The sequence below is a fragment of the Leptosomus discolor genome, chromosome 1 (genome assembly GCF_034619465.1).
Source record: "Leptosomus discolor isolate bLepDis1 chromosome 1, bLepDis1.hap2, whole genome shotgun sequence".
Lineage (NCBI taxonomy): Eukaryota > Metazoa > Chordata > Aves > Leptosomiformes > Leptosomidae > Leptosomus > Leptosomus discolor.
Window position 1 is genome coordinate 6771311 of NC_141391.1, and position 23756 is coordinate 6795066.

General features: G+C 43.1%; 1 protein-coding gene across 3 annotated transcripts in view; it reads left to right on the forward strand.

Annotated features, from left to right (window-relative positions):
- Positions 1–8219: 8219 nt before the first annotated feature.
- PICALM (phosphatidylinositol binding clathrin assembly protein) overlaps positions 8220–23756 on the forward strand; it is a 69390-nt gene continuing 53853 nt past the window's right edge. For all 3 annotated transcript variants that reach the window (XM_009956276.2, XM_086475801.1, XM_009956275.2), the window contains exon 1: positions 8220–8349. In XM_009956276.2, the coding sequence (XP_009954578.1) occupies positions 8220–8349 (130 nt within the window). The remainder of the gene's footprint in view (positions 8350–23756) is intronic.

Genomic DNA, 23756 nt, shown 5'->3' on the forward strand with positions numbered 1-23756 from the left:
GTCCCAAGAGTAAAAGGGTTTTCTTGATTTGAAAATAAAAGCATTAAGATCAGGCAGGCACTAAATTTGCAGTACCAACTCCCTCCTCCTCACCAACACGATTCATTTCTATACTGCATTGGTATTGCTGGCCGTACTCTTAGCTTACAGGGCCAAAACCTATTCTGTTTGAAGTCAGTGGGCATTTTGCCATAGATTCAACCGAACAGAGTTTGGCACCTGAAAGCATACTGCATGTGACGAAATATGGACCAGCAAAGTATTTGATCTGTGGTTTTACCTGCCGACACTACTGTTTTCTTTACAGCTGTTCTTAGTTAAATGTTCTTTCAGGCATCTGATCTTTCAGGTCAACAAGCTGTTGCACAAACTACTTATCTTCTCCTGTTTCCTTCAACTGCGTTATGTAATCTGAATCAGTTCGATGCATCTGATATTCATTTTTGCTCTTTATCTTTTGCTGTTTTTTTTAGGCTGTGAGGGCTAAAAAACACAGGTGCACAGACTGTTCGTCAGCATCTTGCTTTTGTAGCTCTTCCTAGGTTTCAGCTGTTGTTGCAATGCACAAAGTCTTCAGCAATGAACAGGCTCTTGGAGAATGTTAAAAGTGAATACCGACACATGCAGGGTTAGTGTTTGACTTGAGAATATCCCAGTGCAATTTGAGAGACTATAATCCTTTCTTTTGGATCATTATTCCTCTCTTATTCCTCCGGTAGCAAGCGCTGCCAACACGTCTGGCTTTCCAATGAAAAGGGACACTGTATGAAAAGGCAAGGGAGGGCTTAATTGATTAGCGAAAGCATGCAGAAGAAGTGGTCCAAAGAGAAAAAGTGGATAGGTGGACACGTTAGAAATGAGATAGAGATCCTCTACCACTCTTCGCTCCTGCATTCAGATAAAAACGACCAGTAAAAATTCTGGGGATTTTGTGATCCATGGAAAGTGAATTTGTTGGCCTGCAGCCAGTTGCCAGTGGCAAGGTCCACATCACACAACTTCCAACACAGTAGGCATCTTCTGATCTGAAGCCACAGAAGTCTGTTGCCAGATCCACTTGTAGCTTTAAACCGATATGGATTTACCAGGAGGCTTCCAAGGGAATTTTAGCCTTCTTGTAGCCCCTTTCCCACTCCACTGCTGTAGTTCTGGCAATTCACTTGTTCCCAGCGTATCACCTCATCCTCTCTCTGGCACCTCAAGCCCATCTGCAAGCAGTGGGGAGTCGGAGAGAAAGCACGACCTGAGGCAGAACCGTGAGTGCGTGTTCTCCTGCATGTGGCCCTGCGCTGTGGGATCTCCCCGACGAGCTGGCAGGAAGGTGGGTGCCTGACATATGGTTGTGAAGGGAGCGCTGTGTCCCTGCCATTCACATCTGGCCTGCATCTGTCCCTGGCCTCAGTGGAGGAAACAAGCAGAACATATAATCCGATGACTTCTAGACCGGGTCGTGGCTGAAGCACATTATCAAGACAAGCCCGCACCACTGCTACCCAGAAAGTGTTGCCTTCTGAGCTCTAAGAAATAAAACCAGGAAGGACAGGATGACAGAGAAGGTGAGAACAGTCACCCAGTATTACTTGTAATTCTTTGCTTCTCAGATCGTGAAAAACAAAGCAATTTTAAGTATCCAGTTCATTTCTTTTTTTATGCATTTCCTCCATTTCACTAAATGGAAAGCACTTTCGTTTATGTACTTGTGGGGAACAAATTAGGACAAATATCCTCTATCAATTTTAAGATTCAGAATAGCTTATACACCATCAGAATATTGGGAGGCATTTAGTTAACGTCCTTTTCAGTGCAGCAGCTTGATTTAATCAGCATGAAGGCTGCCCACGTGTAAATGCAGTCACTGACCCCTGAATCACAGAGCCAAACGCTGATAGCCTGACTCACTCCAGCGGGCAAGATTCAGATCTCATATAAAGACCGGGGAGTGGGACCTACCTATACAAGGCTTGAAACCGACTCATTGGCATAAATGGATTTATTCATCTGAGGAAGGGAACCAGGATTTACTTTTGCTGCACAGACCCAGTCGTGAGAATACTTTTCACACATAGGTTTTCTTCTGGGTGAGAAGCCCCATTCAAGTCAGCATTGGCAGGACTGGACCCAGCTATTTACTCTCTATAGTTGGCATTGCCAGCATCAACATTTTTGTTTCAGCTCCACATCAAAATTCATGTGGGTGTAAAGCTTTCCCAGACATAGAGCATGAGCACATGAGCCTCAACATTAATGAGGGAAGCTATTAAGCTCTGCTGCACGTATGTGTATGCGGGAGTGTGAGCATGAGTACCAATTTTAGCTTGGCAGCAGGCTGAAGAGGCTGTTCCATTCATAACCTGCATTTTCATTTGCTTATAACTTTCCTTAAAAATATTCTTTTGGGGCTGAAGTGTGTTATGCTTGCTTTTGGCTCAGAGGTGACTGAAGAAAATGATCGGAGCTGCTTCTGAGTTACAGGAGCCCGAAAGGAATGCGGCTCCTCCTGCACTCGCTCTGCTGGCTTGGTGCTCGTGAACTGGCGGGGGAGTGAAATGAATGACAGTGCCCTCGCAGAAGTGCCCAGCGAAGGATTCTTATCAAGTGCTATCTCCTGCCAAGTCTCACAAACACTGTCAGCCTGGAATGATGGGGAGAAGTATTTGGCAGCAAGGCCCTAGGTTGTCGAGATGATGGAGGGGGAAGGGATGGAGACAGTGTGGCTAGCTGGGACCAGGCCACTTGTTTCTCTTGTGTGAAAGATGGTCTCCAGAAACTTTGGGGAAGTATATTGGTGCAGGTATCATGCCGGTAAGGCTGTGTTGCAAGGCTTGTTTTACCCCCCGGAGCATCTGAGCGAGTTAATGTGGAGTGCCCGCCGCCGAGAAAGGATGCGCCACAAAAAGTCCTTAGGGGAGAGCAGCGGGAGTGCGTGAGGAACGCTCGCTGATGGGCAATGCATGGCAGACACAGGGGACAGCACACCTCTCGCTCTTCAGAGGTGTCAGTGTTTGACACATCCCCTGGAAAGTGTGAACAAAATGTAGGGGAGCTTCTTTCCTTTCTATCTCACACTCGAAAAGACATTTGTTACAAGCATTTGTCGGTCAGGTAGCAGTTTTGAAGGTATTTGCTTATAGCATCAGTGACACTATCCATTTTGCAGCGTGCGAGTTTCCCCTCAGGGCAAGGAGAGAAAGCTGTTACAACACACGACAGAATTCAGAAGCATCATATTTGTTTTCCACCTTCTCATACGGCATGGGAGCTCCTACCCAGATATCCCACTCCTAAGTGAATGCAGTAAAATGATTTCTGATTGCTCCCCTCCCGTGAAGCGGTACTGACTCACTTTTCTCTCTTCCTACCTGCTTTTCTCATGTCACAATTAGTTAGCTCTCGGACAGCTGCTTTCTTCCTTGACAAAGTCGGCTTCCTTTTGGGGAACAGAACAGCAAGGGACATGGACAACTAGTTAACTGGAGCTGATGAGAAGGTGACACAAGCCGCAGAGCTCAGAATACTACCTATGAGGAAGAATGTTGGATTTGGGTCTTACATAGAGAGGCACAAAACAGGAAATGTGAGGGGAACAAAAGAAACATCAAAGCTGTCACCATTTCCAGAAAGAGGGACGAGAATTAAAAAAGAGATGGCTGATTCAACAGGGACTTGAGGAAAGTGGCTTTGTCTGCAAGGACTAGATGTGAGGACAGTGAGGAGCTAGGAGAAAAGCAGGTGCTGTGAGAGGAATGCAGAGCAATAGGTGATTGCAGCAGGAACATTCTGGATAGGCTCAAGGTGAGTATTTAGATGGAAGAGGATGATGTATTTGAAGCAGGAATGAACGGAGCATGGAATAACGATCATTAGGCAAGGAAGGAGCTGAGTACTTAGCGTTTGAAGGATCAGAAACCATTTCATACAAAGTGAATACAAGAGAAGCAAAAGTAAAATCTGGTGGGTCTTCATGTTACACGTGGGCAAGAGGAAATGTTGGAGGTGTAAACAAGCACATCTGGAGTAGCGGAAAGGGGTATCCATTTAAAAACTATCCCAGCTCCATTGTGTGTTACGGCCATTTTGCAACATTCCAGCAGTCCTCAATGGTCACGCCGCCTCCTTCCCCCCACTTTGCACAGCTCTGCTGGCTGCCTGGTCGTGTGGGCAGCATGAATGAGTACTGGGAGCCACGCGCCTGCGCTACGTTACTTCACTGTGCCACTAACAGGTGTTACTTTGACCGTAACTTTTCCATGTCCCAGTTTCTTCATGTTTATCTTCTTAGAGGTGTTACAAGAACAAATTAATTATTGTCCGTAAAATTATTTGATGAAGTTGCTATGGCGACGCAATTTATATTGGATCCTTATTATAGTCAATCTGGAGTATGACTCTAATGTCTTTCAGAGAAAAGCAACATAGGGTACATCTTTACCAAACTCTTGGAAAATGGTTTTGAAATTATTATACTGCAGTTAAATGGGCAGAGTCCTACTAGGCTGGGCAAAATTAGGCTACTCAAAAGTGCATCAACATCCTCGGGTTGTTGTGGCCTGGTTCCAGCCATGCAGCTGCTCTGGAGCTCTCTACGTTGCCAGAGGTGCCTGAGAAATGAACCATATAGCCCTAAGAGACCACGGACACAGGCACATGTCGTAGCTAGCTACACCCGGGAAGCCAAAGAGCTGGTGTTTTCTGTTGCCTACAGTCCATGCTATATCCTATGTCTCTAGCTTAAACGCTAAATTCCTGGGGCTGACACTAAATTCACCCTTTAAAAGTTGGGGAAAATACTATAACCCTTAACAGTAAATGAAATTGTGGTGATCCTTGAAATGGGTCATGGGAAACATCTGGATTGTAATGTTTCCAAGTCATTTGTACAACACTGAAAGTGTTTCTTAACCAGTGCTGCCTCTGGTTTTCCTCCCCACTCCCTCCTTGCCCCATCGCCATCCCTCTTACCCTTCCCTTCAGCAGTTCCACCTCTGTTGCATCAGCCCAGCCCTATTTTGACTTTTTTGCCTCTGCAACTTTTCTTCATCAGCCCCCTTCACGCCCCAGATTATGGTTTTTCAGGGGTTTTGTTGTTCTTTCCAGACATGCCCTCAAATCCGTGGCCACGAGCCTGCTACAGTTTATTAGCACGTGCTCAGCTTTGCGCCTCACCAGTTTTGTGCCCCAGAAGGGCTGATCTCTAACAGACCTCAAATTCAGCCAAAAGACGTGTTTTAAATCTGAAGCTACATCTGATTAACAGTGCCCCCACCCCACAGCTTTCCTAACCGCTGCCACATGGAGCATGGAGAAAGGGCACGGGTGCCAGCAGCACTGCGAACCCCGAAGCACCCAGTCGGATCACAGCGTGGCAGGCCCCGCACAGAGTAGAAGTGACGCTGCCGCAAGAAGGTGATACACCGAGTAACTCACAGAGGTCACGCTGAAGCAAGGTTTTCAGCGCTCCACCTGGGCAGAAACAGCCCCATCAGCTTGTCTGTCCTTCCAGGCAGGGTAGCTGGACGCCAGTGAAACACTGACATTTTTGGGAGCTTGTGAATCCAAGATGCAGTGTTTTCTCAAGAGCTGGATCCAGCCTCTGGAAGAACTTTTCACAAGAGAAAAGAACGCTGTTTCGGTTTGCTGCTTTGCCAAACACAGGACTCCTATCTTTGTATTAGTTTCTCTTCAGACACGTACTCCTTTCTCCTTTCTTTCTCAAGCACACCCAGGCACACAAACAAAAATAAAGGAGTTACAAACTAATCAAACTTGTTTTCTTCAGGTTGGAAAGGAAAAGAGATAATATTTTGATTTCAATTTCCAAATCTTTGGGAGGTGCTCAGATATTATCTACCACAGTGCTTCAAGTTCCTCACTGTAATGGTATCAAGTGGCTCCTAAGCAATTAAAAAGCAGCAAACAATTACAACAATATGTTTTCCCATCACTTCTCTACCCCATTTCTGCTTATGAACAAAAATAACGAGCAGAATTTTTAACTGTGGGGTAAAACTGCGAGGTTCCTGTGCTTATGAAGAGCTGTAAAAAGGCTAAATTTATTTTTGGTTTTGGACCTAAGACTAAGGTCACTTTTTTTCCCCTTAGGAATGAGATATTTTGTCCAAATCTGGTCTCAGTAACTCCTAGAGTCACAAGCTTCCTCTGTTTGGATAGTTTCACTGTTCCTGGAGAAAGAAATGGGCATAATCAGAGAAGAACCCATGGAGCGTAAATTACTTAGGCCAATTCCATGGAACTTGTCCAAATAGCAACTTGAAGTGGGGTGTTGAAATCGCCGTTCTAGCTGAAGTTAGCATAAAAAATACCAGCAGTGTCAAAATTATTTATATCTCTGATTTACAGTATAATTTGCAAACAATACCAAAAGATGATGTATTCACAGTGATATGTGTCGCTTTGTCAATAGCCTATAGCAGGCTCAGTGTTTTCATGGTGCGAAGCTTTGTTCTGAAGCTCTTATCTCAGAGTCCACCACTGTACATGTCAGTGATTGATTTCCCCGGAATGGATATTTGGGACTCCAGAAGCAGTTCAGAAGGAGCCAAGAAATACAAACAAGACAGGATCTTCAAAGAGCCCGGCATTATGAAGGAAGCAAATTCTACATGTGCAAGCAAGCGCACCTTCCACACACGCAGCAATGGCATTATTTGGGTTCGGCTTTCACCAGACGTCCTTCCTCTGACACCGATTTTCCTTACGCATTATAAACAGATAATCCTACTTATATATCCTGTCAAGCAGACAGAGACGAGTATCGTATGTATACTGCTTCTGTTTAAGTTGCCTAATAAATATTTCAGTGGCTTCATGGATGAGGGACAGTTCCAAGACAACTCCTCAGGAGGCACTTCTGGGAGAGGAAGAACATTTGTCTGCTGGAATCCTGTGGTTTCGCTGTATTATTTGCTGCTGAGCGCTCGGGAAGGAGGAGAAGAGCCCTGTTGTAACAAGTGATGAGAGCTGCGGGTAGCTGGGAGGCTGTGACTGCGCTTGGGCAGTGCACGGGCGGAGGGAACGACTCCGGTAGCTGCTCCTCATCGTCCGCTACTGCGTCTGGGTCATACAGGCACCAGGCTTACAGCCGGCAGGGTAAGGAGCAGCCAGCTAACTTCTATGAACGGGAACATTAAGAAACTTCGAAGAAAATCCCAACGAGCCAAAGACAGACCCCCCCCCCAAGTCCAAGAGCTCTGACAAGCATTATCTGAGCAGCAAAACAGTGGGAGGCTGATCATGAAAGACCTGAAAATCACCCATTTTTTATGCCTGCCGTGATGTACATTCGAGACATTTTTGGCCACCTTTCCAAGAAAAAATAAGGAGAAGCACGATCACAGCAGCGACACAGCTCCAAACTCCTCATCGCCTGCGAACACCGATCCTTCCCCTACACTTTTAATTGTCTAAGGTGACACCGAAGGAGTTTCCACGAAACTTTTCCAAGCTGAGAAAAAAGGAAAACTTCCTTCGAGGCGGAGACACCCCACTTGCTCCATACAGCGCTTTCACCCGCCCTGCTGACCTCAAACGGGGGCCCCCCAGCGCTGCCTGCCGCCCCGCAGGCTGAGGGGACGCCGCCCGCCGACCCCCCCCCCCCTACCAGGCGCGGCCCGGTTTTGGCGGGCTCTGCCCGTCCTCCGCCCTCGGCGCTGAGGGGACGGACCCGTCACCCGCCCCCGCCCCAGCGGTCGCCCCGCAACGGCCCCAGCCCGCCACACCCGCGCAGGGGCGCGCGCGGCGCCACGTGACAGTCGCTCGTTCGCCCCCCCCCCCCCCTCTGCCCCCCGCCCCCTCCCCACAACCGCCTTGTTGCACGGCGGAGCTTGGCCGGCGCGAGGAGGGGCGGTGCGTGTCACGTGGGCGGGGCGCCGGTGGGTCACGTGACGCGGGCGGCCCGGAAAGATCTCGAGGAGGAGCTCCGCCGCCGCCATTTTCCTGCGGCGCCCAGTGTGTGTCCCCTGTCCCCGGCCGAGCGGGAGGCGCGCAGGGGGAGGGGACGGCGGCTGGGGGAGGGGGGTGGGAGGAGGAGGAGGGGTCCCTGCTCGGGTGACAGGTCCGTCCCTGAGGGCGGAGCAGGGGCCGCCTGCGGCACGGCGGGGTGAGGAGTCCGTGCAGCTCCTTCCCCCCGGTTAGTCCTCCCGTCCCGGCCCCTGAGGAGGCAGCGGAGCCGCTCGCAGTACCAGCGCCGCCAGCAACCCGCCATGTCCGGCCAAAGCCTCACCGACCGCATCACGGCGGCGCAGCACAGCGTGACCGGCTCGGCGGTCTCGAAAACCGTCTGCAAGGCCACGACCCACGAGGTCATGGGGCCCAAGAAGAAGCACCTGGACTGTGAGTACCGAGGAGGGATGGCGGCCGAAGGGCTTTCCCCGCGCCTCTCGCCGGGCTCCCCTCTGTCCCAGGGTTCTGTGGAGCGGAGTACCCGCTGTGGGGCTGCCTCATTTCCCACCGGCCTCGCAGGAACGGGAAGCCTCGTCAGGCAGAGGAGCTCTGTTTCAGCATAGGACATTCTCATGGGGGTGGGGGGGTGGGGTGGGCGTAGGATCGGGGACGTGGCGATGGAGAGCTTGGGAGAGGCTGTTCAGTGTATCTGCTCTCCAGAAGGGGCCTTGTTAGCTCTTCCCTGTGTACAGGGCCCTGGAGAATGTGAGCTTCTGAAGGACAGGACTTGCCTGTACCCCTTCCTTGGAACCACGGAGGCCAAGCAGAGGAATGGGCTGTAATTTCCGTACTAATTGATCTCGTTTGTGCTTTTCTAGGGCAGTACTGCCCCATTCTGTAGAGGAGGTGCAGGAGTTTCGAGAAGGAATAGCTGATCAGTTATCTTAATTCTTTCTAGTTTCTCTACCAGAAAAAAAAAATAAATTGCTTCTCTATTGTTCGTTTAACTCTTCTGTGTAAAAGAACATGTGAAATGAGTGCTTCAGAGGCTAACCTCTCTCAGTAAGGGTGTTCTTAGTCTTACCTTTCTAGTCTGTTTTCTTCACTTGGGAAGGTGGGCCTAAGAGGACTTCTTTAGACCTTCAGTACCTGAGCTCAACATCCCATACAGGGACTGGCCATTTTTCAGCTTCTGTTAAAAACACATCCCAGGTGTGAAGGTCTAAAAGGTTTTTGTCAATTCTGTTCCATCCAGGTGATTATGAAGAGAATGATGAGCACTGAAGTTTGTATTAGTCTGTCTCCCACTAAGCTATAAGCTCACAGGACTGAGGATGTTCTTGGCTGGAATACTTGATTATCTTGTATCTCTTTATTCTAGGCCTTTTCAGGACCCTTCTCTCCCTTCCCCGCACCTTCCCTCTCCAGTACCTTTCATTACATATTGGGGGAAGTGATGTGGCTATGCCTTCTGTATGTGTGCTTTCTCATTTTGTCTCACCCACGTCTGTGAGGAGAAGGTTGAGTCTTCATGTGTCTTGAATTTGTGCCTTCTGAGTCTCTCTATCCAAATGAGAAGACCAGATGATAGTGCTAGGATTAATTGAACCATAGTTACTTCTTCTTTCCACCAAAACATGTCTGACTTAAAGGTTTGAGAAATTCTTGTTCTGTGAGTACCCAAGAGGGTTGGGGTCAATTTTTTAGGGTAGCCCCAGAACAGCTGTCTCTGTTTCTTTCTGGTATTCCCTCTTCCGTGTCGTCTCTTGCCTGAAGACTGAGTAGTAATTGAGTGACTTTGTTATTTTGGTCAGCCCAGAGTGTCAGAAGGCTGAGGATATCTTTGGGCTTTAAGTAACTTAGTCTCAGGTAGAGAAAACACCTTGTTGTATGGCTTATGTATGAAGTCGTGGTGTTACTGCATTTCACACAACAGAAGGGAGACTTTCTGGAAAAAAAAAAACAACTTTGTCAGGTTTAGCCTGGGATAGTGCTAAAAGTACAGTTTCAGTAATGAGGCATTTAGCAGCTCATTTATTTCATGGTATAAGCTTTATGAAAAACGCTATCAAACTGACCAAGTGACTGCTTCTCAGACTGGCATATGTATGCAGGGGTTGTGTTCTGAACGTGGTTGCTAGGGGACATCCTTATGGTGACCTTTAGGATGCTGCTGGGGAACGGTGCTTGACCTTCCTAGAAAGCTCTCTGGTAGTTGCTGGATGAGAAGAACATTTCTGTATTTCCTTTCTACTCTAGACTGTCAAAACTCCCAGTTCCTGCTGCTTTCTCAGGGAATTCTATTAGAGCGAAGCAAACTTGTTGGGTTTTTTTTAATTAGTTTTACTTCTAGTCACTTTTTTTAGATAGTCTCGTGCTGCTCCTAGTATGTTTGTTAGGAACCTCTGTTCCTGGCATCAGGAAATGACACACGGTTTTGCATTTTGAAAATTTTCTTTGTTCATACCGTTTATGGTTGTATGCTTAAAAATGAATGCTTTTTGCACAAGCTGTGACACAAGCTTAGCCCCCCCCCCACCCCCACCCCCGATTTATCTGCACATACCTTCCTTTTACAACAAAGGGTTTAACTACTAGGTAGGTCCTGTGAGCTGACATCTCACTGTGAATGACAATTAATATACCAGTCTTTATGGGTGGCATGCTGCTTAAATATTTTTCTAATTAGTTTTTATTGTGATAATGACAGTTAAAACTTACTTTATTAGAGGTTATGTCCAGGATGAGTTGATAAGATGAGTTTTCTAATGCTGCCCTGGAATTAAGTCTTAGTTTTGTAGCATTTTCTGTGACCATGATGTACATTCTTGCTAATCTGGTATTTGTATTGCTTGTACAGATCTCACTATTTCTGACTGTGCTGTTTCTGAAATTCATTCTTTATTAAACTTGAGCCATCATGAACACGTGAGTAGCTCAGCCTCACATTAACCCATACAAATGGGGGGAAATTCAGCATAGGTACCTGTGCACGTGATTATTCCTGTCCTTACATATCTTGCTCTTGACTGTCTATGGAGTTGCAAAACTCCTCATCCTAGGTTTGTATATTCCCTCTGTATTTCCCTCGGTGACCGTTACCTTAATAATCAAAGGCTGTAAGAAGGCATTCTTAGCCCATAGTGATAAAAATATAATTACTGCAAAGAACATTCTTTCTCTCCCATTAGAAAGCTTAGTTGCTTGTTTGGTTTGAGGGAAAAAGAATTCTAATTTGCAAGTGCACGTGGCTTATGCTGGGTAGCAGCAGTCATCTTACAGTCATATACTTGTACTCGGGATATGTTGGGGTTTTTTCCTCCTGTTTTGAAGGTCCAGTCTTACAGCTGAGATAAGGATTCTCTGTTTTCTCTGATTCTGTCTAGGTGCTGCTTTTGTAACGATGGATTGCTTGTTTCACAGTAATCAAGATAGGTTTAATAGTCTTGAAACCCTCAAAGCACAGTTCATGAAATTTCTTTCACAGAAAACCTAGTTTCACTAGGACTTTGTCCTAGTTTTTATACCTCTCTGAGCAGTGATAGCTCAAAACTGGTTTGTGGGTCGAACTTGTACCTGGGATTTATACAACCCTTTCTTTTGTGTTTAGCTTTGTGTTGCTGTGTTCAGCACTGTATAGTGATGGGAAGAAGTGGTGCTTTAGGTCGTTTGAATGTAAATGGTGCTGGTTTCACTCTTTTACATGATTCTAATGGGGAGAGGGTGTGTGTGTGTGCTTGTGTACCTATGTGTGGTGGATAATTCCGATTAGGAGAGCCAGAAGATACATAGTTAATGCCAAGTAGGAGGCTTCACTAGGTCAGTTCCCTGAAACCTCTGTAGCAGTGGTATCTCAGTAGCATAAAAATGTTTGTGTGCGTGTTGTGGAGCGTGGTTAAAACAGCTTTGATTGGAAACACGCTTAGGGTTGGGCTCTTGAATGAGTATGGCCTAGTAACATCTGCTTGTAGCTGATGGAGTAGCGCTCTTTAAAGGAGAATGTGGATGGATGGCTTGGAAGGAAGCTGCAATGCTGTAATTATCCATTCTTAACAGGAAATCTCTCTATAGTTATGCCAGAGTGTGACTTCCTTGACTTCTTATTGTGAAGAAAGACGTGTATTTTTAAGGAGGACGGTAAACCAGAACCCTGCCCTCTGTTGGGTAGATGTTTGTGAGAAGCTGTGTAAGTGAAAGTGAACTTCACTGAGCTCATTGGGAATTTACTTCCCGAGTCACTAGTGTCAGCTGTTTTGGTTTTGTCGGGAGGCCACTACTAGTACAAATAAAAGTCCAGCTAAAGACTTGCTTTATGTCTGTGTTGGGGGCAGCTTCCACTTCCCAAAGAGACGGTATGCAGAGGGAATCTTACAGAACCGAGGGACAAGGGTCGTTGCTTTTCCTTGTAACTCACAAGAGACTTGTAGTAAAGCTGGGAAAAAACAGTGGTTTAGGTATTTGCCTGCTTTTACATACTGAAACATAAATGGGTTATTTCAGTGATGCAGTGAGTTAACTCCTGGTGTCTGTGGATACTACTGTGTTCTCCAGCAGAAACAATTATCCACATTCCTTTTATGGTATTGTAATACTTCACCAAATTCATACTTTCTGGTTTTGGCAGGATTACCTGAATTTTCCCATGACTTTGCCTCCCATTTTATAGTTGACTTAAATTTCTGGAGGCAATCCGTTGTTATTTTTGCTTAGAACTGTTCTGTGTAACTGTAATTATTTCAAATACAGATAATTGCATTATTATAACTTTCTTTTGAAGTATTCATTTTCCTCTCCGAGCTCTTCCATGATTTCTTTATCATTCTTCCTTAGCCAACTTTTCCTAACTTTTTCCTAGAATTCCTTTGCAATATTTGTTTGTGCCTTTTAGTAGAGTACAAGAACTATCATACTCCTTTAGACTGCTGGAGGGCCAGTTTTCTACCACAGCTGCTCATTTGCAGAAAGAATAGCCATTTAGTTTTGCAGCTGTTGTTTTATTTCACTTAGCCTGAAGCGGTATTCCACTTTCGGTGAAGTAAGAGGCAGGAGCTAAGGAGGAGAAGCTGTAGGACACCTGCAGTCAGCTTACTGTCAATCTTCGTACTGCCATTGTTCCCCATCAGCTGTGGTTATTCAGGTGCCATGTAACTGTGGGCTACAGCTCTAGTTGTGATTTTTAAAATTTTTTTTAATGGTGCAATCCTCTCTTATACCATCTAAAAGTCTTTGGAAGAGGCGTTCTTTTGCAGTTCAGGCTGTGACTTAATGATCTATTTCCGTCTTGGGTTCCTAATCCTAAAATCAGTTTCTGATCTGTAGATGTGAAAGTTTTAACGTGTTCCTAGTGGACTGGCTGACAGAGTAACACCAGTTTGCATAATAATACACAAGAGATGACTTGTCCAATGTGGAATTTAAAGCTTCCCTTTTTTGCTTTGTATATGTTGCCTTGTGTAAAGTACGTGAGTGAAGTACATGATCAGTAAAATACTGATGATGGTAGAATGCTGAGAAAGTTCAAACATAAAACATTACTGACATCTCGCTTTCCCTGGAAAATTCAACACCTCTTCTGAAGCAGAGACACCTTTTGTATTGGAAAGCTTTTTTTTTTTTAACAGCCGCTTTAAATTTCAGTTTCCCCGTATCTTTTAAGTCATCTCAATCATTATTTCTCCAACATCAATTGCTTTTTTAAAAATAGCCCAGTTACTGCTGGTCGGATGTGTGCACTCTTATTTTCTGTAAACCGTGCAGAAGCTGTTCCTCAAGCATGTTACAAGAAATCAGGTAAGTATTGTCAATGACTTGTTTATAAAATCTTGAAGTCCTGTAGTCGGATGGTTATTAAACATTTCCAGATAGTTCATAATACAAGTTTAAAGCAATAATCTCAACTATATGTTCTTACTTCTGAGTATCTTGCCAAACTCTAATGCTGCAGCAATGAAAACTTTGCTTTGTGTCAAAGAACTGGGTTTTTCTGTCCATCAGTATGTGAAATCATTCAGATTTCCTGCCCGTTGAAGTCTTAATGCTAGAAGTAGTTGTAACTTGGAGCTGAATGTTATCTGGAAAAGGCTTAGGTAGGAGAGAGATTTTTATTACTGATTATATCTGCACCAGATTAGAGGTAAACAAGAAATAACTGGCAAAAAGCTGCAACCAAGTAGAAAGGAAAGAAGCTGATGTTGATGTAAAATTGTTGGGTTTGATGTTTTTCTTACTTTCCTAGCTGTTTTCTCCATTATGAAATGTGATTGTGAGCAGGCAGGGTATAAGCTATGTATGCTTCTAAACTCAAAGTAGAAATACTGTTGTACTTTGTATTTCACCCCTAGCTTTACATCAGAGCTTTGTCAATTAGCTGGTAGTTTTTAAACCTCAAAATGATGTTAGTGAATTCAGTGCGAACTTGTGGTACTTCCAATTCTACTGATGGCAAATCCGAGTTGTGAGTAATATGTGACAAATCGGGTATTGAGATTTGAGAAATTAGGGAACTAAGCTGTATTTAACTGTATGAAAATAACTTAATGAAGTTAAGCGTTTCATGAAGACTTAACAAATACGCTGGATTTTCCAATTGTGACTAAACATCTCCTGTGCCTTTTTGCTAAAGGAGCTTTATTAAAGTAATGCTTATCTGGATCATTTGCAATATTAAACATGGGTAAACTGGGCTTTTATAAGTTTTACCTCAAAACAGAGGGTGTAAAATAACAAGATCTGCACCAAAGCTTACCCTGGGAGTGTCAGTTCCTAGCATGAAGCATAAGGAAAGTCTGGAGTGATGCCATAAAGGAAAATCCTGTGGTTTATTTTAGTTCATGTCATGACATATACATGGTCTATAAAATAAAAATAGGAAAGGTGGGTTTTACACTCATACTGAGCTCTCCTATATAATTCCATTCAGAGCTATGTTAATTTACTGAGGAAGAGCTCTCTGCATCAACCCCTTTTTGCCTTTCTCCTGAAAAGAGACTTTTGAAATCTTTGCTTAATGTTCCTTATTAGCTTCGCCCCCAGCAAGCAGTCCTCAGCCACAGCACCTGTACGCTCTACCAGTGGTGCCGTCCTAGCAGCAGGGATTCTTTCTTGTGTAGGAAGCGATAAGTTTGCACGGGTTGAAACTGCTCTGGTATTTCACATATTTACTCTAAATACGGTACTTGCAGTAGCATGTAGCTCAGCTATTCCAGTTGCCAACCATGTACTATGACATCAACAAAGCATCTCTAGTGTTTGTAACTGCTGTTGATTTTTAATAGTCAGCTTAATACAATTTAAAGTGCAAATTATGGGTCCTTAATAACACTGTTTCCTAGTCAAATAGTGTATAAAAAGTTTTGCCACATTAAAAGCTTGTAAAAATTAATTTTTTTTTAATCTTGTTGAAAAAAGTGATAACAAAGTTCGTGTCATTCTTGAATTAGTTTTGTTGGGAAAACAAAACGAAACAAACCCAACAGAACAACACAAACTCACTGATACTCCTCTGCATGGCAGAAGTTTCTAAAGTAACAATAGTAACCTGGATTTCAAGACCCTGAGTGGATAATATCCCAAGTGTTAAACTAAACTCAGGTTAAAACCAGAAGTAAACATGTTTTAAATGTTTATTTTTATTTTTTTCCTGTGCCTTTAATCTGGCAGTAACTCCAGTAAATCGAAGCATCTCGCGTCTGATTTGTTGCTCCATCTGCCAGATCAGGAGGCTGAGTGTCTTGGCTATCAAAAGGTAGAAGCAGGTGTCTTCATGTTCCTTGGCTTGCTTAGGGGCTGCTTGTAACTCGTGTTGCTGTTGGCGATGTTTGGATTCTGCTGGGGCGGATACTGAGCTGTAATGCGATATGGCATCGTTTCTGTACCTGTCTCTTGCTCTTCGAGTGTGTGCTTTTGCGTTTGAGTTTAGTTTTGTTAGGTAGTGTTGTGGCCCTCTTCCCCCCTTCCCATAAGCTCAGAAATCCCATGCGCATTTCACCTACAGTTGTTTGCAGTTGCTCTTGGTTTATTTGCTCTGGCTGACAAATGGGTCAATATTTAATTGGAAATTGGGTCACACTTGAATTTTAATTTCATTTATCCCCTTCCCCTCCATCCCCACCCAGTGTTGCTGTAGTAGTTGCAGCCATCATTGCAACCTATTTCAAACTTCATGAATTTTTCTGATTCACAACTCTTGTGTATTCTTTATCTTACCTTATTTTTTGTGAGATGTTAAAAGTCGTTTAAATTATTGTGATGGTTAAGCCTTCGTACTGAGAATGGTGGTGTAATGTGATCAGATTTAGTTGTCTGCCTCTTTTTCTATTTGCCAGAAACTTGGTGTTCATAGTTCAGCAAATACACTGTTAAAAAGAGATTAAAAACAATTTTCATTTAAAAATCAGTGTGTTAGGAATGTTTACTTGCTTATGTATGACAGCTACGTACAGCTGTAGTTCACAAAGCAATTCTTCATTTCTGTACTGATGTAAAGCCATCTTCATGGAATCTAGCTTACTCATGAAATGCCTTCGTCCTTTTCTTCTGTCTTACAAGGGGTACTGAAGTTTAATATTTACATAAGTGATTATGTCAGTTTGTCATTTTTAGGGGTGAAATTCAGGTGTTCTGCAGGTTTTAATCATCATGAGCTATAACTAGTACCGTTGAAATCATAGCTGCAGTTAAACATGAAAAAATGCCTTTCTGAACAATACCCTTGTGTTCTTTTTTTCCTCTTGACAAGCCAAGTTTGTTTACTGTTTAGAGATATACTGGTATCCTTAGGTAGATTTTAATTTTAAATTAATTCTGAGGGTGACAGTCCATGTTGCTTTGCTTTCATTGATACAGACGTGCTCTAATTAGCTGGGTTTTATTCAAATTACTGAATTTGGGTTTATTATCCTTTTAGTAAAATTTTCTGTAATATACTAATAACCTGTCTTAAATTCAGTAGGAGATATTTCTCCCTGGAGTGCTGCATTCAGTCATGAGTGTGACAGTACAGCATTGCAGAATGAAATGTAGAGTATTGAAAATACACGTGGAGTGGGTTTTAATCACAGGAATCAAGGAGAAGTCAATGGAAACCAAATATGAACACTTCTGCATTCCTGGGCTGCAGTTCTTTATTATAAAGAGCCACAAAAACAATCAGGGGGCTGGAGCACCTCCCCTATGAGACCTGGCCGAGAGAGCTGGGGTTGTTCAGCCTGGAGAAGAGAAGGCTCTGGGGAGACCTTAGAGCGGCCTTCCAGTGCTGAAAGGGAGCCTGTAAGAAAGATGGGGACAGACTTTTTAGTAGGGCCTGTAGCAATAGGACAAGGGCTAATGATTTTAAACTAAAAGAGAATAGATTTAGACTAGATATAAGGAAGAAATTTTTTACAATGAGGGTGATGAAACACTGGCACAGGCTGCCCGGAGAGGTGGTAGGTGCCCCATCCCTGGAAACACTCCAGGTCAGGTTGGACGGGGCTCTGAGCTGCCTGATCTAGTTGCAGATGTCCCTGCCCATGGCAGGGGGGTTGGACTAGATGGCGTCTAAAGGTCCCTTCCAACCCAAACTATTCTGTGATTCTATGAATAAGGGTATGAAATGCATAGTAAGTTGCTGCATTTGGTTAGCTGTCAAATGGAAAAGCTCAAGATGCACAACTGCTAGCTGTAAACCATTTGGAAGACAGGGACTAGCACACTATGTTGGGCTTGGGGGGAAAATGCTGTTCTGCCTACACACCTTCAAGTTCTTGGTAGTTAACAGGCAGCTAGCGCAAACTTTCTTCCAGATCCCTTCGGTTAGAATGCTTTGCCACAACAGTAGCATCAAGCCTATCACATGTGACTAAAGCTAAATATATTAACTAAATTCCCTAGCAGATTACTTTGCATTAAAAATATGGAATATGGGGAGTTTGTTTCAGTGCTGAGTTGGATGTGTAAGTGGATGGAAATCCAGAGAAGCTTTTGTGTTAATTCTCAAATACCAGGGAACAGCACAGTTAGTTCAACGTCTGATGTTTGGAATTGCGCTGTTACGAATCTGAAGCTCTTGCATCTCCAAGGACTGATTTTTCTGGTTTGTTTTGTTCTGTGTGTTTTTTCTTTATTTTTTTTTACACACAATTATTTTATAAGGAGACTTCAGATTTAATTATCTGTGAATAAAATACAGAGCATTAAGTAGATACTTTTGTCCTTTTTTTAAACTGTTAATGAGGAGCCTTTGTAGACAGGAATGTGGTCAGCCTCTTGGTATGTAGTAGGGCTGACACAAGGTGCTGTAACACCTAGTTTTACTATAGCTCTATATTCTTTTTAGCTCTTTGAGGTTTTAACCAGTGAACAAATCTTACTTTGAAGCAAATGGAATAACTACATTTTTGCATTGTTAGAACTTTTATGAAACAATTTCATTTTAAAAATAGAATCTGGCTGGAGTAATCTTTCTTTTACTGGGGACCAAAATTTTTTGGATACTTACTTCAGTTTATCGTAGAGGCTGTTGGTGATAGGGACATGTCCTTGTGCATGGTGAATAGAGCAATTCCTGTCTGAAAGCTGTGGAATACAGAGGAGTTCTTTCAGTGTACAGCTTCCTTTACTGGTGCAGTTTCAGGCTTAAGGGTTTGAAGCTCCATGTTTGCTCTAAAACTTTGTGAAGCTTGGTAACCACATGGTCACTAATAAAGTGCTCAAGAACGAGGTCAAAAACCGTGAGCCGAGGGGAAGAGCTGATCTGGATTTGTGGAAGTTGAACATAACAGCATTGTAGGAGGGTGGGTTCCTCTTTGTAAGGTCCTCTGCTTTATCTACTGAAAATCGGTAAAGCTTGATGTATGGTGCTGGAAAATGCAACTTTGTTTTCACTCTCTCTGGTGAAGACCATTCCTGCTCCACCCTAACCTATATCACAGTATATTTTGAAACTTTTACTCTCAGAAGCTTTGACATGGGCTGTAAAGGATGGTGGTGATCCGTTAGTTGTTGTGCCCTTGTAAAAGGGTGCTGTTCAAATGGGTGTTGAAGCTCTACTTGGGATGAGCCAGGATGAGTTTTGTTTGCTCAGAGCTCCAAATATCTCATGGGAAATGTTAGTCTAAATTGAAGAAGGAAGTAAAAGCTAAATTAGGCAGGCATTTCCAACATTTCTATTAATAGCATGGAGGATTTTAGCTGTTCCTTTACTTGACTGCCTCCCTTCATGGGAGAGCTGCATGCTACAGTACATGAGCGCCAGCTGAAACAGTTTTGTGAAGATACCTGTGTTTTGATGGGGAAGAAAAGTGTTTGGTTTGGTTTTTTTTCCCTTTGAGCTCCAGTGCTCTTGTTTTATCCAGGTTGCTAACAGTTCATGTCAAAATCTGATCCTGCATTGGCCAAAAGAAAAGGTAAGAAAGTGGCTGTGGGTGTGACAAATCTCCTTTAATGAGTTCACCTACTTTAAGTGCAAAATGTGACATAGATGGCATGGAGTTGATGGAGCTTGCATTACAATGGCTGCAAGAAATAGTCTAGATCCAGGTATCTTGAGTTTTAGTTACTTAAAAATGGTAATTTAGAAAGTAGTGACACTGTTTTAACCAAAATTACTGGAATTTTGCATGTCACCAAATATGTTAGCATGGAAGGAGGAGCTTAATGTTTTTGTTTTGTTTTTTAATGCTGCTTTCTTCTGTTCCTGCTGGGAAAGAGTAGACATAAGTCATATAGAGATGGCTGGTATGTAGATGGCCTTCCACATGAAGAAATCACTTGTGAAGGTTAGGGGAGAAGTGGAAGGAATAGAAGGAAAGCAACACAATTTCGTGTTTGGAATTGATTTCAGACTTTGTCTCAGTCCCCATGCTTTGTTATGAAGCCGACTATTTTCTTCCAGTTTTTCAGCATAGACAAAGATAAATCTCAGACACATTCTGCAAAACTGTGTGTTCAAGCTGTTTTGTATAACACCAGGGAGTACAAAACTTAGCCTGTTTGATCTCTCAGTTAGTAGCCCAGTAACCCAACTGTGTAAACCTGTGCTGTGTTGTGTGATTTTTCTGATAGTCAATTTGTAGGAGAAGGTTGGTGTTTGATTTTCGTTGAATGATGAACATTTGAAGTTTGAGGATTTGCTGCTTTGCACATTCAGGTCATTTGTCAGGATTTTTTTTTTTTAAGAAAACACATTGTATGATATAATAGGCAAATAATTTAAATTGCTTTCTTCCTTGGTCTGTTAACTGAGAGTTGGTAAGGAAAGCTTTGCAGCAAGCTTTGGGCAAGTGTTTTTATTGCCTCTGCATTGTCAGTGGAGAGAGAAATGGTGAAATCTTGAGGGTTACTTGTTTGGGGTTGACCAACAGGGAAAAAAAAATTCCTCAGCAAAACTCCGTAATGAAATCTGTTTTGTTTTGTGGCTTATTAGCAGCATTGTTTTCTTTACTTTGCCTTATTTTCCCCAGTTTTCCCCTTTTTCCACTTCTGGTGGGCTACTTATGTTGTGGTCTATAAGATCTTAAATCAGAGCTACAGTTTTCATTAACACCAGTTAAAACTCTGTTTAAACAGCCAAAAGAGTGGGCGATCATCTGACAGGGCGCTGCTGTAGGTATTTTCTGAGAGATCAACAGAAAAGTAAGTCCTCCACACAAGATAGGAAATAGTGCATGGCTGGATTGTGGCATGGTGTCTGTAAAGTTTATTCATAGTAAGAGTCTGGGCCGAAGCCTCCTATCTGAGGCGTTTTGCTCCGGTAGGTGAGCATCGTGCTATTTATAAGGAAAAGCATATAAATAGTAATAGTGCTAATGTAAAATAAAAAGCTAAATAATTTGGACTTCCTTCTGTTTCTTATGTGTCAGAAAATGCACCACTTGCAGTGAGTTTGTCCTGGCTTTTTGATACTTCCTATATTAAAATTAACCTAAATTATTTAAAGTAATTTTTGCATCTTTGATGTTGGAACAACATGATTTAATAGTCATACCATTTTGGGATATGGCTTAAACTTCTGTGATGTTAGGTGCAAAAGTTTCCCAGATTTTTGCCTTTATCGCCTTAAACTCCTGATTTTGCTACTTTGTGTAAGTATATAAAATTGAAATGTTGAGTGTTGTTTTTTAACTAATGTACTGCAGGGACAAAAAGACCTGTAATAGATGCTCTTGCATTATTAGAATCTCTTGACAGTACAGCTTATTTTGTACACAAAGTAGCGTGAACTCTTGACAAAAGAAGGCATATTTCCACGAAATAGGTCTGAGTGTTTTTTGCCAGTAATTAACTGGACAGCCCTTTACTGTAGGTGAAGCTGTAGAGGATGGTATCTGCCAAGAGGTGTGTCCTACCATGCATTTAGATCGTTTTACAATTACATTGAATGTATTGCCCTATAGAACTTCTGGTTTGCTGAGGACACCGTTACACTCTGTGCCGCAGGCATTGCAGAGTCTGGGAGTCTGTGTAGTAGATGATGTGTTTTGGCATAAGCGCTTTCCAGACACTGGAAAGCCTTTCATGTAGAGGAGGTCATAGGCTGACGAGAAGACTTGGCTGTACAGAGGTGGGTACATACACACATCTTCACCTATAGCTTTAGCACTGGTGGAGGTAGGCAAACACAGCAGCACAACTCCTTTAACTCAAATATGTGTCCTGACAGCTCCCAAAGGCATTCAGGAAAAATGTGCTCTTCTTGCACTGAATTAGATTCTGTTTAGAAGGAAATCTAATTTCCAAAGTCTGATTTTTAAGATGGGAGAGCATAAAAGATATTCCAAAAAACTTTGCTAGAATAAGACTTTTAAGCTAGTGAAGTGAGACAAGTGTTGAAGTAGGAAAACCTCAGATCAGGTGGCTTTGGTTGTTTCTTATTTTTGTTTTTGTCTATTAAACTGTCTAATTAAAGATGCAGCATGCCATTCAAAGGGAGAAAACGTGAATTATGTGTGTGTGATTAGTTCTAAAATGACAAGCAGCAGGAGAATTTTGTGGCTTGGAAATCTGTTCAGTGAGATGTGGTGGCAGGAGGTCAGGCTGGTGTTACCACACTCAATGGTTTCAGTTTCACTGGGCTGTGAAGTGATGGTATACCACTACTGCAAAATTACTCTGATTCATCTTTTAGAATAAATTGATGTGGAAGTTAAACATCTAAGAAACACCTAAATTACACTTGGGTGAATACTTTGTCTATTTAGAAGATGCATAGATTCAGAGGCTGTGCTAGGAGTGTTTACTGACAAAATGTGCTGTGCACGTCAGGCGTGTTTTCTCTGTGTTTCTGTGATGCAGGATTAAGGAAGTCACAGACGTTGGAAGGCGGCGTAGGTACTTTGGCCACCTTTGGGTATACTTTTTAATGGGTTTGGTCTGAATCCCATGAGGACCAGGTGAGCTCTGGGACTGGAAGCTTTGAAGACAGGCCGTTCAGTTTCATCACAAATGGTGGCATCACAAGTGGCTGGCTCCCACAAGTTGCGATCAGGAGTTCTTTGCAGGGTTGAAGAGGGTTAGAGACACTGAAGCAACCCTAGTTATGTTAAAGGCCCACCTTCTTGAAAAAATAAAAGCCATCTTGCTGCAAAAAAACTGTAGAGTTGTGCTTATTGAGGATTTTTTGTTCTGCAGTGTCTGCTCTTGACAAAATGGTTTCTGTGTTCCAGTAGGCAACAATAAGGTTCCTGTACCACTGCTAGCCAGCTGCCAGGTAAGGGCATTTGTTAGTCCTTTGCAGGAGTGCAGGAGGTGTTGCAGAGCAATCTGCAAGGATGTGTTGCGTACTCTGGTCAGTACAACAGCGACTTAGAGGTGTCTTTCCCAAGAGTTGTTTTTAACACATGTCCATTAGCACACCTTCTTTTTATTCTATGGAGGTGTAGTAGCTATGGAGTATTTACAGACGTAAATTCCTTTAGAGCAGAAGGAAAGGGCTGTAAGTGCATACTATAACCAAAACTTAGGGTGTGCATAGGCAGATGGCTTGGGTGCTGTTCTTGTCTGAGAGAAAGCTTGATAACATATTCGATGTGTATGTGATCATGAAGACACCTGAGGGTTAGTATCTTTGGCATCACATACCGATCTCTCTCGGCTATCTATAAACTGTTACGTGCCTTCTCTATGCACCTTGAGGTAAAATCATAGGCTAAATTGCATGTGTGCAGGCTGTTTGCTTGAAATAGCTTCGTGGTTGCATTAGGAGAGAAAAGTAATGTTAAAGCTGTACAATTTTCAAAGTAATTAGTCTTGGTCAAAATAAAAATGTTTCACCTAATGCAGTTCTTTGTGCTTCCATCCACTGGGTATACTAGCCATGGTATAAATATTATATTGGATACTTAAATATTTATTACAATATTTAATAGAGTGGTTTAATATTATACTCTAATATATTAAACTTAACTATTTATTTCAATATTGAATCAGATTGCTGTCTTGCAAAATCGAAGCCTGTCTGATCACCTGTCCTAATGTATTCTCAAACATTGCTGCCCATGCAGAACCCTTAACGTATGTACCTGCTTTGTAGCTTGTCAGAATTTAAAGACTGGATGCATCCTCAAGTTTGCAGTTATGTGCTCTGAAAATACTGACTTACTCTTGAACAGATAATTCATACCCTTATTATAGAATCACAGAACAGTTTGGGTTGCAAGGGACCTTTAAAGGCCATCTAGTCCAACCCCCCTGCAGTGAGCAGGGACATCTTCAACTACATCAGGTTGCTCAGAGCCCCGTCCAACCTGGCCTGGAATGTTTCCAGGGATGGGGCATCTACCACCTCTCTGGGCAGCCTGTGCCAGCGTTTCACCACCCTCATTGTAAAAAAAAAAATAATTCTTATTTCTTTTTTTCTGTTCAGGAGTGTGTCGAAACTA